General features: G+C 41.4%; 1 protein-coding gene across 6 annotated transcripts in view; it reads left to right on the plus strand.

Moving 5' to 3' along the window:
- TMTC1 (transmembrane O-mannosyltransferase targeting cadherins 1) overlaps positions 1 to 13603 on the plus strand; it is a 264710-nt gene that overhangs the window by 29087 nt on the left and 222020 nt on the right. For 5 of the 6 annotated variants that reach the window (XM_060166630.1, XM_060166633.1, XM_060166634.1 and 2 more), the window contains exons 4-5: positions 177 to 353; positions 4321 to 4527. In XM_060166630.1, coding sequence (XP_060022613.1) covers positions 177 to 353; positions 4321 to 4527 — 384 coding nt within the window. The remainder of the gene's footprint in view (positions 1 to 176; positions 354 to 4320; positions 4528 to 13603) is intronic. The other variant, XM_060166636.1, reaches the window with a different exon arrangement.

The raw sequence follows: 13603 nt of genomic DNA on the forward strand, positions 1-13603 counted from the left end.
TTCCATCTTTGCAAATTTGAAATAACACTGTGATGAACATGCTTCAAGAAATCTTTGCTCACCTACTTACTCAGAATACAACGAAATTGGTGCTAGATCTTATCTTTAAAAGGTGGTTATTTCTTAGCGACCCACATTTCTTCTTAGAGTAAAAGCAACTCAACCTTGTTTTTCAGGAGTGTGGACCAGTGTCGTGTTGGGGAATGTTTCCCTCCCACGGCTTCTCCCTTCTTCCTGCTGCTCAGTCTGTGTCTGGGGACCTGCGCTATGCTGGTGAAAGAGACGGGCGTCACGGTGTTCGGCGTGTGCTTGGTTTATGATCTCTTTTCTTTATCCCACAATCATGATAAATCGTAAGTCATTTTTGCTGTCAAGCAGTCCATGATGTGCAGAGAAGAGTTGCTTAAATCAATAGTTTTCAAACTCTCATTAAAAAAATAGAGGTATAACGTTTTGTTAAATGTAACCTCCTCTTAGACTATCATATCGTAAGGCTTATTTCCTTAGGATAAATGCATTATATATGTTTAAACTCTTCACGCTTTTATGAAAATCCATGAGGACTATAAAGTTTTTGTGAGCCCCAAATTTGGAATTGAAAAGTATCATTGCTGATTGCAAGTTTATATCGCCAGATTGTTTTGGTTGCATACTACTGAGAGATCTTGATTCACACAGTGGAGTAGTTACAAATGGTAACAGTCTGTTAACAGCTTGACTTGAATCTCTGCCCTCAAATGCTAAATTAGAGTCGTTTACTTGCTCTAGGGATGATGCTTTTACCTAAGAGTTGTGGAAGGGGCCTTTTGGAATTCCCCAGAGGGCCAGTCTAAACCCTACAGGAATAATTACATGTCATATTCAAGTTAAAGAACAAGTTTATTTAGTAACCTATTTTCATTTAAAAAACTTAAGGTACATTCATATTATCCTGTGGATTATAGATGATAAGAGTGACTAAGGCATATTAAAAGTTCAAGTACATACTATAATTTTCTTCCTCTGTCAAATCCATAATTATTAACAATTTGACATGCAGACACTATTTTTCACTAATTATAAGGCCCTTACAGTTGAACTTTTAATAAATGTCACTGATTTATTCTCCAGCCTTGTCCGATGAAGAATATTATCTTAAAAAAAAAATCCTGTCTTTTTAGCCCATTCCCTACATCTTTATGCTTCTTGACATAAAGATAAGAGCAGTGCTAGTGAGTGGCAACAAGCTGAGATGAGTCATTAGATTCTGATCACCCTCCTGCCTGGGCGTACTTGGAGATAATTTAAATAGATTTTAGTGCTCTGTTGGCTCTCTGTAAATCTCAGAGGCATGTAAAAGGAAGGAGCCCAGTTATCATTTTGATCCAAGCTCAAACCAAGAAAGCTGTGAGCCAAAGCACCTCCCCTAGGCTTATATGAGAATGCCTTTCGTCTGTATCCTCTCCACCCGTGGTAGTAATTGCATTGCTGACCTTACTATTTAGAGAGCAGCCTATCCACCCCTCTGGCTTTCCACTTTCTTCTGGCATCCGCTTTGTATCTTCCTCCCATCGTCTTTCTGCTTCGCTCTACTGACAGCAGAAGATGTGGCAAGTGCCTGCAGACCCTTGCCTTTGGTTCAGTCCAGAGATATTTTAACCTCATATCGAATGAAATAAAACACACAACTTGTGGGTTGAGAATTATGTTTTATTTGGGGACATTGCTAAGGACTACAGCCTGGGAGGGCAGCCTCTCAGATAGCTCTGAGGGACTGTTCCAAAGAGGTAAGGGAGGAGCCGGGATGTATGATTTTTTGCTGAAGAAAAATTTAAAAAAACAACTATATAGTCGAAACTCAAAAGACTAGTGCTAATCACAAAAGATCAGGCATCTCAAGTTAATGATTTCAGTGCTTTTCTATATATGGGAAGATGCAAGAGTCTGGGCTCATTAAAATTGTTCCTTTGATATGCATCTCAACTCTCTAGGGTCAGTATCCTATTTTTCTCCATCCTGAATTCCCCTCAGGGCACACCTTCCAGGCCCGCTGCAGTGGCTGATAATATGATAGCAGGCAGCATTCTTGTTTAGCTCATCTTTGAAGTCATATCTCCTCTGGTCTGAGGTCTCTCCAGCCCACTCCTTTTTTCTTCATCTGGTCACTGTTGAGCTAGGCTTTTTTCAAAGAGAATAATTGTCGTTTTTATTCCTTTAGTAATTGTTCTTGACCTTCATTATACCAAACTGCCAGAAGTTCTATTCTATGAAAAAAACAATACTGCTCATATGTAGCTTGGATGTTGCATAGCTCATAGTTGGTGGGGTTTCTTTGTTTGTTTTAGTAACTTTTAGCTCTCACAACCGCCAGCATCTCTGCATAGGTGGAGGCATTCATTCTTTCCACCCACTTAACACATTGTCATTCTGTGCCTGGCCAAGAATAAGACAGTTAAGATTCCTTCCCTCAAAGAGCAATACTGGGGGAGACAGACGTTACATAAGTAGTTACGCGAGTAACTGAGTACAGTGGTGAAAGTGGTGAGAAGGAGCTGAGTGAGAGCAGGTAACAGGGAGACCTGGTCGATCACAGTATCTCTTGAGTGCAGGCCGTGTGCCAAGCACTGGGCCACGCCATTTACAGGTATGAAGTCACTGATTGCTCACAACTTTTACCCTCATTTTACAGAGGAGAGAATTCAGGCAGGCATAGAAAGTAACCTCTCCAGAGTCACCCATCCCCTATTGCGACTTCTGTCTGTGTGAATCCAGAGCCACAGGGTTACCCTTGAGCCTCCGTGGAGCACACAGGACAGGGATTTGGAGACCCCCCGGGGCATCTGCATCTCAGATCCTGGGCTCCCATTTGTACCAGGAGACCAGCTCAGAGGATGTGTGTATTGGGGGGTCCTGACCCCTTTGAGAATCTCACAGAATCGTGTCCCCTTTTCCCAGAATAACGTACACACAAATTCTTATCTGCTCATTTAGAATAAACATCTTGGTACTAGGTTGTTCTTGAGGTCTTTTCATTGTATGATTCAGGAAACAGGAAAGAAACAACAGAAGCAAGTGTTGGAAGCCCTCTCCTACGTGAAGAGCAATTTATTCCTAAATTTTAAGATTGGACCACACGAACAGAGTTAGATTTCTTTTCTGAGACATCACCTTTAGGAAGAAACATTTTCAGTGAAAGAGCAGCTCCTGAAAGTTAAATTTTTTTCTTTTTACAAAATTAGCATATAATTGCCAACACGCAGAAGATAACGTTCCCTGACCCCAGTCCCTAACCCTCTCTCTAGAAATAACCATGATCCTGAATTTGGCATTTTTCATTTCTAGGGCGGTTTGCTTGTTATTACTTCATAAGTATATACCACTGACTATCAAATAGCATTGTTTACATACTTGCAGACTTTATATAAATTGTGTCTCTTGCTTTTCTTTTCATTTAACATTGGATTTTGAGATCCATCAATGTGGATACATGTGGCTATAGTTCATTCATTTTAACTGTTGTGTAGTATTTAATTATCACAATTTATCCATCCTTCTGGAGTTTGAATTTAGATTATTTTTACATTTTTGGCTATTATATAGCATGCTTCAGGTAACCTTTGTGTGCACGTACTTCCTGGGGCATAACCACAGAAGTATTGCTGGGGCCACAGATGCATACATGTTCACTGTGTTGATCTCACTGTGAACTGTGATTTCACTTGTTCACTGTGAGCAAGAGACATTGCTTTTGAAATGCCTGGAGTGCAGCAGTGGATGAGAATCCCCTTTGTTCCACATTCTCCCCATCACTTGATAGTATCAGACTTTAAAAGTTTTGCCCAGCTGGTGGTTATGAATTATATCATCTCAGAAGATTCATGAAGGAAAATGTGAGAATACATTGGGGTGGATCAGCTGTGAAAAACATTTCACAAGATCATAATAATGTAAATCCCGAATATCACTTCAACTGAGTTAGGAGAATTCAAATTATATTTATTATGAGAGAAATATATGTGGAAGATGAGAAGAGGGTGGTTGTGAATGTGTGTGTGTGTGTGTGTGTGTGTTTGCATATTGGTGACCACGTAAAAGGGACTGAGTCCTCATCTTCTATGGTAGCAACTGAATAAGACAAGTTCTAAAATTAGAAATAAGATTATAATTTAATCTTATTTTAAAAATGTCGTGATGAATACCAGAAACAGAAGAGCTAAAAGACTTGTGGACGGTTGCTTCCATGGAACAGGGCTTGGCGATGGGACAAGGGATTGCTGTTCCTTGTTGCAGGTCTTATCATTCTGTCTGACTTTGTTTCCCCTCCATTCCATGTACAATTAGGAGCAATGGGGTCGTCCATCAGCGCAGCCCACAGCGGCCCGGGAGCTCCCTGCCCACCGCACCGCCCGCGTACCCTCTCCGGGAAAACGGGAAGCAGCAGCGGTTCCCTCACAAAGGAGCTTGGGGTGGCTGCCATACTCCATTGCCACCTGAACCCAAGAGCAGTGGATTCCCTGTGTCTCCTCGAGCTGTGTGGTCCTTGATGAGGTACTGGGCTGTGCTCCTTGACCTTGCGTGTTTTCACCATCCAGCATCACCTGTTGCAGGGGAATCGCTAGAGAAGTGAAGCACCGAGTGGGTTCTTTGTGACACCCGCCCACACTTGTTTCCCTCCTTCTTTCTTTTTCCTTCCCCATCTCCCTTCCTCCTGCCTCCTTCCTTCTCTTCTTTCCATTCCTTCCTTATATTAGAGCAGATGAGAAAGGAGTAGCTGGAAGAAGCAAGTAGAAGCCCTGCTGTCTGCTGTTATTTGGAAGGAGAGGGTGAGGCTCTGAAGCCTCCATTAAGAAGTGCAGACATATTGCTGCTTCCCTGTTGGAAGAGCCCTGGGCATCAGAGAGCAAGGCCCCTCAGTTTTCTGGGGGAGGATAGCTCTACCTTCTGCTGCTCTGTCTCTCCCTGCTCTTGGTGTGTGATAGGAATTTATTACAGCACAAGTATGGGAGTAAGCCCAGGGGACACTGCCTCTCAGAAATGTTTTTGAGGGTACAGGAAAATCTTTTTTTTTTAAAAAAAAACATCTTTATTGGAGGATAATTGCTTTAAAATGGTATGTTAGTTTCTGCTTTATAACAAAGTGAATCAGCTATACGTATACGTATATCCCCATATCCCCTCCTTTTTGCATCTCCCTCCCACCCTCCCTATCCCACCCCTGTAGGTGGTCACAGAGCACCGAGCTGATCTCCCAGGGTACAGGAAAAACTTTAAAGGATTTTCTCTCTTTTTTTTTGAATCTTTTGACCTAGCCATGAAAATTAACATAGATTTATCAGAACTCATTAAATTAGCTTGCCTCTAAAATAGCTCAAGCCATGGGCAAGTCAGAATTTAATAAAGATGGAAATTTGACTCATACGATTAGCGGTTAAACAGCAGATTGCTATTCTTATTCTTCCGTGCAGTCCCAGAAAACTCCCTCTTTTCTGGGTCTTTGTTTCCGATTATTCCTGCGGAAACCTGTCTTTTGGATCGTGCTCCATTTATTCGTTCATCAACAGAGATCTATTGAGTGTCTACCACGTGCCTGGCATGTTCCAGGCACCAGGGATGTCCTGGTGAATAAGGAAGACAGGGTCCTTGCCCCTGTGTAGCTTCCCTTCCCGTAGAGGAGGACACACACTAAATAACCAACAAAGAATGAACAGTGTGGTGGAGAGTGGTGGGTGGGCCTGGCTGGAGCAACTCCATGTTGGTTGGTCAGGAAAGGCCCACAGAATCCTCCTGGATGAGTGGAGGAGCTAGCCCTGCTCAGATCTGGGCACAGGGTTCCAGACTTGGGGAAACGAGCAAGTGGGGTTTGGAAGGGGCGAGCTCAGGGGGTGGGCAGGCCCAGATGGGGAAGGGTGTGTCGGCCATGGAAGTGAGTTTAGATTTTATTCTGAGTGGAAAAGGGAGACTTTGGAGGGTTCTGTTTGTTATCGTTGTTGTTGTTTGTTTCATGTGGAGGAAAATGGTTACATTAAGAATGTTCACTCTGGCTTCTTGGAGCGGATGATTAAGGGGCAAGAGTAAAGCAGGGAGACTTTCATACAGACTGAGGGGAAAAGAAAGGGTCTTGGCCGAGGCTGATAGAGACTGAGGTGGAGGGATGTGGTGGATTTGGGATAAGTTTTGGATATACATCTAACAGGACTTGCTGATGTTTGGGTTGAGGGGTGAGGGAAAGGCAGGAAACAAGGTTTTTGTGTTTCTGGCTTCAGTAGTTGGGTGCGTGGTGGTGTCAGTTACTGAGATGGAAAGGCTAGAGGAAAAATAAGTTTGGGAAAGGATAAAATCACAGTGATGCTTGAAATTCCTGAGCAAGAAAGCAGAGAGGTAAATAGTCAAAACCTTGAGGATATCTTGACTTTTTCCATAACACGGCAGGAAGGAAAAGAAGACAGAATATTTGGGGAAATTGTAAATTTTTTTAAGGAAGGCAGAGGAGGAGAAAAAACAAGAGTTAATCGCACATTACAGACTTTCAAGGAAGGACAAAGGTCAGGCTGCAGTGTGACTGAGTTCCATCAGGGCAGGGACCATGTCGGCTTCTGATCACATTTGTATTCCCAGTTCTTTTCATAGTGTCTGGCTAAGAGTAGTTGCTCAAATATTTGTGAAATGAATAAATTAATGAGTAGGTGGTAAGAAAGTATTGGAATTAAGCATAAATAGAATATTTTCAGTAAATTTGGTAATGAAGGAATGGGGCAAAGGATGTTAACTGCAGGGGAGTTAGGTTTTCGTTTTCATTTTTATTTTAAATTTAACGCGTGTGAGTATGTAGGTAGATAACTTGTAGAGAGTAGAGATGGAAGGTGCAGGAGCAGAAAGGAATAAGATGAAGTATGAATACCAGTGGTGCACTGGTAAATGCTTAATAACTGGCTCTCCAGAGAAAGTAAATCCTGACTGGTGTTGGCCAATTTCCATGTAAATACTCTTACCATGTAGCTGATTTGAAGCTACAAATGTGACATTGCTGAACATGGAGTTGGGAGAGGTGTGCCATAGCTCACCATCATGAAGCGTTTCCACTGCTCAGTGGACAATATATGTAGTAACCTCAAGAGCATAGATAACAGTAAAATGAAGGAAACTAATTAGGAAGTGATGAGCCTTGAGTACTTATTACCTTTGTTTTTAGCATGATTTAAGTTTATAGAATTATTTTAAGATATATATTAATATATACAATATATTTACATATGTATGATTTATTATAGTTATATAATTTAATTGTCAATAATGGCTGTATTTAATAACTGGCCTGCAAAATTTCTGAAAATTTAATAGTCATCTCTAGCAAGCCAGTGTGAGTCAGCTCCAGCACTCCAGTGAAGAAGGTCTTTCAGGAGGGGAAGAAAACTTTATATCTGTGATCCATCCACTATGTACCAGGAGGTGGGCTGGCATTTCCCACATGTTATCCCATGCAGCCATCACAACTTTTGTGTAGGGTAAACCTTAGAGTTTGCATTATCAGGTGGATATGGAAGAAGTTAAATGATCATTTAAAACGTTTGCATAGGGGCCACCGGTGGCGCAGTGGTTGAGAGTCCGCCTGCCGATGCAGGGGACACGGGTTCGTGCCCCGATCCGAGAAGATCCCACATGCTGCGGAGTGGCTGGGCCTGTGAGCCATGGCCGCTGAGCCTGCACGTCCGGAGCCTGTGCTCTGCAACGGGAGAGGCCACAGCAGTGAGAGGCCCGAAGAACCGCAAAAAAAAAAAAAAAAAAAACCAAAAAAAAACTTGCATAGTTAGTAAGTGGTAACATCAGGATTGGAACTCAGGCTGTTTGACCCCTAATCCTTTGCTTTTGCCTGTTTGTTATGCTCTGAAGTCCAGCTTCCCGGTTGAGGACTTGGCTTTGGGAAGGAGGCAGGGCACTTGTTTCATGCTCTGTGGAGCTGGCCTCCCTGTCGAACTCTCGGGGGTAGAAGATTCTTGCAGCCATCCTTGGGTCAACAAATGAGGCACCTTCTGACTTACTTCGATATAGGGTGTTGGTACTAATACATTGAATTAAATGACATGCTTTTTTTTTTTTTTAACTCCGAGCACCAGCCTGTTTTAGAAAGAATTATGCCTGGAGAGCAGTACATAGGACAACTGGAACTGGTCGGGGTCTTAGTAAGTTAACATGTTTGTGGGCAAGAAAGACCATTATCCTTTCCTGGAGGGGAAAGTTGTCATGTATTTTCTTTCTTTGGAAAGGAAAGGTGTCATATATTTGACTATAAATTTGATTAGTATCAAAATTATTTTAAAAAACTGTGTGTGTCCTTTTGTCAGAAGGTGATCAGGTAAAGAAAATAAAAGTTCAAAGAGGCAATGTTATTTTAGTTCTGAAGATCTCTGCAGACAGTGTTTAAATCATGGCTCCTTCACTTACTGGATCCTAGACAAGTTATTTTATCTCTGTGAGCCTCAGTTTTCTTATCTCCAAAAGGTGGAACTAATCATGGCACCTCACGCTCAGATTGCTTGTCAGGACTCAAAGCTATAGCCTGCATAATAAACATGTAAATAGGTGCCTGGCCCACAGTAGCCAGTGTGGCAGCCCACAGCATCATTAGTAGTAGCTTAGTATTATGAATATTATTATTCCTGTGTGAGTTTCTAAACACCAGCATGTATCCTGAAACTGGTGAACCTGCAGTATGCAGGCAAGGGATGAGTTTGTGTGAGATTTTTTTTGCTTGAACTTTGAAACTATTTGCTAATATGTATTTACATTGCATGCATGGCATTAGGCTGTCAAAAAATTGGACTAAATACTATCAGGTAAAACATTTTCTGTAGTTACCAAATACAGGAGAATTCCAAAATCCAACTGTAAGTCATTTATTTGTTTTTCTGTGTGACTTAGTGATTGGCTTATGGGTAGCAAGTGCAACGAATAACCTAGGACTTAGGGTATACACTCTGGAATCAGATGAAATTTCAGTTGATACCACCTTTTACTCAGTTGTTCCATGTGCAATGAGAAATGTTTTGTATGTAAACCTTCCTTCTCCCTACCCTCTTCATTATATCCAGTTCATTCACGCATGGACACATTTTCCCTTTCACCTTAGAAAACTCAGTGAATTCTGCCTGAACTCTTATCCTCGTAACTCATACCTATATCTGTAACTATATGTAGTCATTTTTCATATAGAGACTTGATTGATTTCACATTTAAGTGACAGTGATTATGGTTGGTGTTGAAGACAGTTCTTGGCTCAATAAATTCTTGCTCTTTTCCTCTTCTCTTGCTCTGCAGCATCTGTCACGAATCATTCATTTGTCAGTATTTACTGAATGCCTCCTATGTGCCAAGTAATGTTTTAGGTGCTGGGAATATATGGCAGTGAAGTAAACAGAGCTCTGCCCTCATGGAACTTAGCTGGATGACGATCATGATATTTTTACTAAAATGGGCTCGTTTCCTACCTTTGTAGGTAAGACAGCGGTCATATTTTTCACTTCAGTGTGTCTTAAAAGTTTTTCTTGTGTACCTTGCACGGAGGCATGCAAATCAAGAAACTAAGACAGGTTTAGGGTTAGAGAACAGGTTGGCACTAAAGTGAAACTGTTAGATAATTAAATTAAATTCAGAGGACTTAAGGAAGCATATAAATATTTTGACCTTCACTGGTGGAATGAGGCACTGATCTTTCACAAGTGTCGTTTTAATGCTTTACTTCTGTAGACCTTGCATTGTATTCTTTTTCCCTAAAGTAAGAAATGCTTTGTAGATTAAATTCCTCTGAGTAGGGCAAATGTGTTTCAGATCATTATTAACAGCCTCATATAAGCTTTGAAAGAAGCTTAGTAAGTTTGTGAAATGAGATTTTCAGGTGACAGGAAAAAAATCTCTGTTGAAAGCCTGAATTACTGATGAATAATTGGGTTATCCCCCCACCATTTTACACACCTTTCTGGTTGACTGATCTCAGATGGGCCATTTTCAATCTCACTCAGTTACTGCTTTAAAAAAATGAAATGACCAAATGAAAGAGGGGTGGAGTAAACTAGGAGATCTACACAGAAAATACCTCCAACAGTTAAAAGTGAAGTTTGTGGGTTCATATTAATAAATCCCCTCCCCTACTTTCAAGTCTCTTAATGTAAGTGTAAAGCTCAGTGATGAATCCACCTTAAGAACACAAGCCACCCTCTGGAAGTAGGTATGGGCTAAGATCTTACTTTTTTTTTTTTTTTTTTTTCGGTACACGGGCCTCCCACTGCTGTGGCCTCTCCCGTTGCAGAGCACAGGCTCCGGACGCGCAGGCTCAGCGGCCATGGCTCACGGGCCCAGCCGCTCCGTGGCATGTGGAATCTTCCTGGACCGGGGCACGAACCCGTGTCCCCTGCATTGGCAGGCGGACTCTCAACCACTGCGCCACCAGGGAAGCCCAGATCTTACTTTAAAGAGACTTTGTACATTCTTTCATTGCTGCGGATCATTTTTCCTCATTTCCATTGCTTTGTTTAAAGATGAGCTGGGCCACATTTTGCTATGGAATTCTCTGTCTTCTTCAGTGGTGTAAATACTTCAGTCTTCAGGTGTAGTTCTTAGGTGGCTGCAGCCAGATCACTATGACATTTTGGCACATGATGGTGGTGGACCTAAGAAAGCAGTAGCTCTCAGGCTGTATTTTATAAAGACAACTGACCAAACCTACTAGCATAATTATTGTTAAAGTTATTTCTTATTAAACAACTTAAACACTGTTTACACCCATGATTCTATCATTTGGACCCAATATCCAAAGGGTATCCTCTCTTGTTACCTTTGGCCCATACATGCCTGAGCTTTTTCATAGCTTGTCAATTTCTTTTTAATATGCTGAACTGACCATAGCTTTTACTAAGACCCTGTAGTGCCTCCTGGTGTGACTGAACTGCAGACTTGCTTAGTGGCTGGGAAGGCACTGGAGAAGGGAGGTGGGTGATTGCTGCAGGCATCTGTCTTCCTATGGAGGACACATTTTCCTGGGAAGGGTGAACAAATGCTGCTGTTTTGCTATAGGAAGGATGAAAATAGTGGGAAATTTATTTTTAAAAACTTAAATAAAAAAGTAATTTTCCAAAAGAACTGTCAGTTAGTGTTATCAGGCTTCTTAATTTTGAACTGTGTTTATTGGGATAGCATCATTAATCTGCCTTTAACATTCTTTGGTGGGTTGATTTACCCAAGATGGGCTCTCAAGTTTTTTCTTTCTTTTTTTTTTTTTTGTGGTACGTGGGCCTCTCACTGTTGTGGCCTCTCCCGTTGTGGAGCACAGGCTCCAGACCCGCAGGCTCAGCGGCCATGGCTCACGGGCCCAGCCACTCCACGGCATGTGGGATCTTCCCGGACCAGGGCACGAACCCGCGTCCCCTGCATCGGTAGGCGGACTCTCAACCACTGCGCCACCAGGGAAGCCCTCAAGTTCTTTTAAAGTAGCTTTTCTTAAACATGGAACTTACCAGAGAGGTATTCTCTTATGTGGATAGAGAATTAAAAGAGAGTTTTTTCTGTCACTACTTCCTAACCATTAGTTGAGAGTGATGTTATTCCGTCTGAACCAGACCCAGAGTATATGGTAAAGCAGGTATTACTTTGATGAGTTTGCCTGAAAGCTTATTGAAATCTGCTTTGCTTCTTGAACTGAACTCAGCACTAAAATGGATCATTTCAGTAAAGTGTTTCTTGGCTTCATTCAGAACTTAGCACTAAAAACCTCTTCCAAATAAATCACATGCTAAGGAGCAAAATTCCTTTTAATTTATGATAGCAGTTGGTAGAGTTCCTAACTGCTGACAGCCCCTGGTTCATTCTGCTTAAGCTTGACTGGGTACCGGCTCTTGGCAATATTCTATCCCCTGTGAATTTCAGTCAGTGGATGATAAGTTCTTTCCTTTCTCAGTGTAGGGCTATCAAGCTTAGGCATCTGCTTTCCAGTTGGATTCATGGGGACATATGTTGAAAGAGAAAATTATCAGAATGTAGGCATTTCTGGTTGGCATTCAATTTTGTCACTGCCACAGTAGGCTCTTAGAAGAGGATGCCAGGCCTCATGGTTTCCTATCAGCTCATCAGTCACCATTGGATACTCAACCTCTGTCCTGTGCAGGTTAGAGCCTGGATGACTTCAAGGACACCAAACATCTTTCCCTTCTTTTGCAGAACACAGGTAGGGCCCTTAGGGTGTTGTAGGGAGTCCGCTGCCAATTTCTTTGCTCTTTTAGTTAAAGCTGCTGTCATCCAGCTAATTTTTTTTTTTAATTTATCTTTTTTAATGTAGCCTGCTGAGAGGTTGTGGAGTGATTGCAGTAAAAGCAGTATCAGTTCATCTTAACATTGTAAACACTCAGGGGATACATAAATAATTCTTTCATGGGAACATTATTCTACACTAGGCAATATGGTTTCAGATAATTTGGTGGGATTTCCAGTTTGTTGCTCTGAAAATTGTCTGCCACATGTTTTGAACTGCTACTATGTTTTCTAGATTAAATGTGACAATGTTAAAAATGTAAATGCTTGAAAAAGTACAGAAACGGTGCTCTATGAGCTTATTGTGAGGCAAATGAGTGAATACATGAAAAGAGCTTAACATGGCTATTAGTTGTGGCTTTTCATAAATGGTAGGGCTATATCCCTACCAGCATGCTTATTTTATGCCAAAGACAGTGTGGAAGAATTACTGTTTAGAAATCTTTTTATAGGGGTCACTTTTCCTTTGCTGTATTTATGAAAGTGGTATAGTCTTGATTTGATTTGTTTATGATATTTACTTATTTTCTCTCTTTTTATAAGCTTACAGTATTTTAGAGGAAAATGACTGTAAAAGAAAGAAACATTCTTGTAGCAAAGATGGATTTCATCGACGTTTAGCAGGAAAACAGAATGCCTGTGTTAACACTTCTTTGTTTTTTATAAATTTATTTATTTTATTCATTTATTTTTGTCTGCATTGAGTCTTTATTGCTGCGCGTGGGCTTTCTCTAGTTGCGGTGAGTGGGGGCTACTCTTTGTTGTGGTGCGTGGGCTTCTCATCACAGTGGCTTCTCTTGTTGCAGAGCATGGGCTCTAGGCGCGCGGGCTTTAGTAGTTGTAGCACGTGGGCTCAGTAGTTGTGGCTTGTGGGCTCTAGCGTGCAGGCTCAGTAGTTGTGGCACACGGGCTTAGTTGCTCCACGGCATGTGGGATCTGCCCGGACCAGGGCTCGAACCCGTGTCTGTCCCCCGCAGGATTCTTAACCACTGGGCCACCGGGGAAGCCCCAACACTTATTCTTACCTGATGGATACCATCCTCTTTATAAGTTGCATGTGTAAAGTTATTCTTAGTTGCTGAGACTAACAGTGGACTTTTTTTAATTAAAAATTTTTGATGTATTTAGAATTACTATTGAATAAAGCATTACTTTAATAAACAAACCATTAGGTTGAAAATCAAATAATAAAGACAATTTACTAGCTTTTTAGATTGATGACCTTATAGCCATATAGGAAGGTGTGTTTCATGTTGTAGATTTATGAATTATTAATGCTATTCACATTATTCAAACCATGCTCTTTACTACTTTATATATAATCTAGAAA

This window comes from Lagenorhynchus albirostris, chromosome 11 (assembly GCF_949774975.1).
Source record: "Lagenorhynchus albirostris chromosome 11, mLagAlb1.1, whole genome shotgun sequence".
NCBI classification, from domain to species: domain Eukaryota; kingdom Metazoa; phylum Chordata; class Mammalia; order Artiodactyla; family Delphinidae; genus Lagenorhynchus; species Lagenorhynchus albirostris.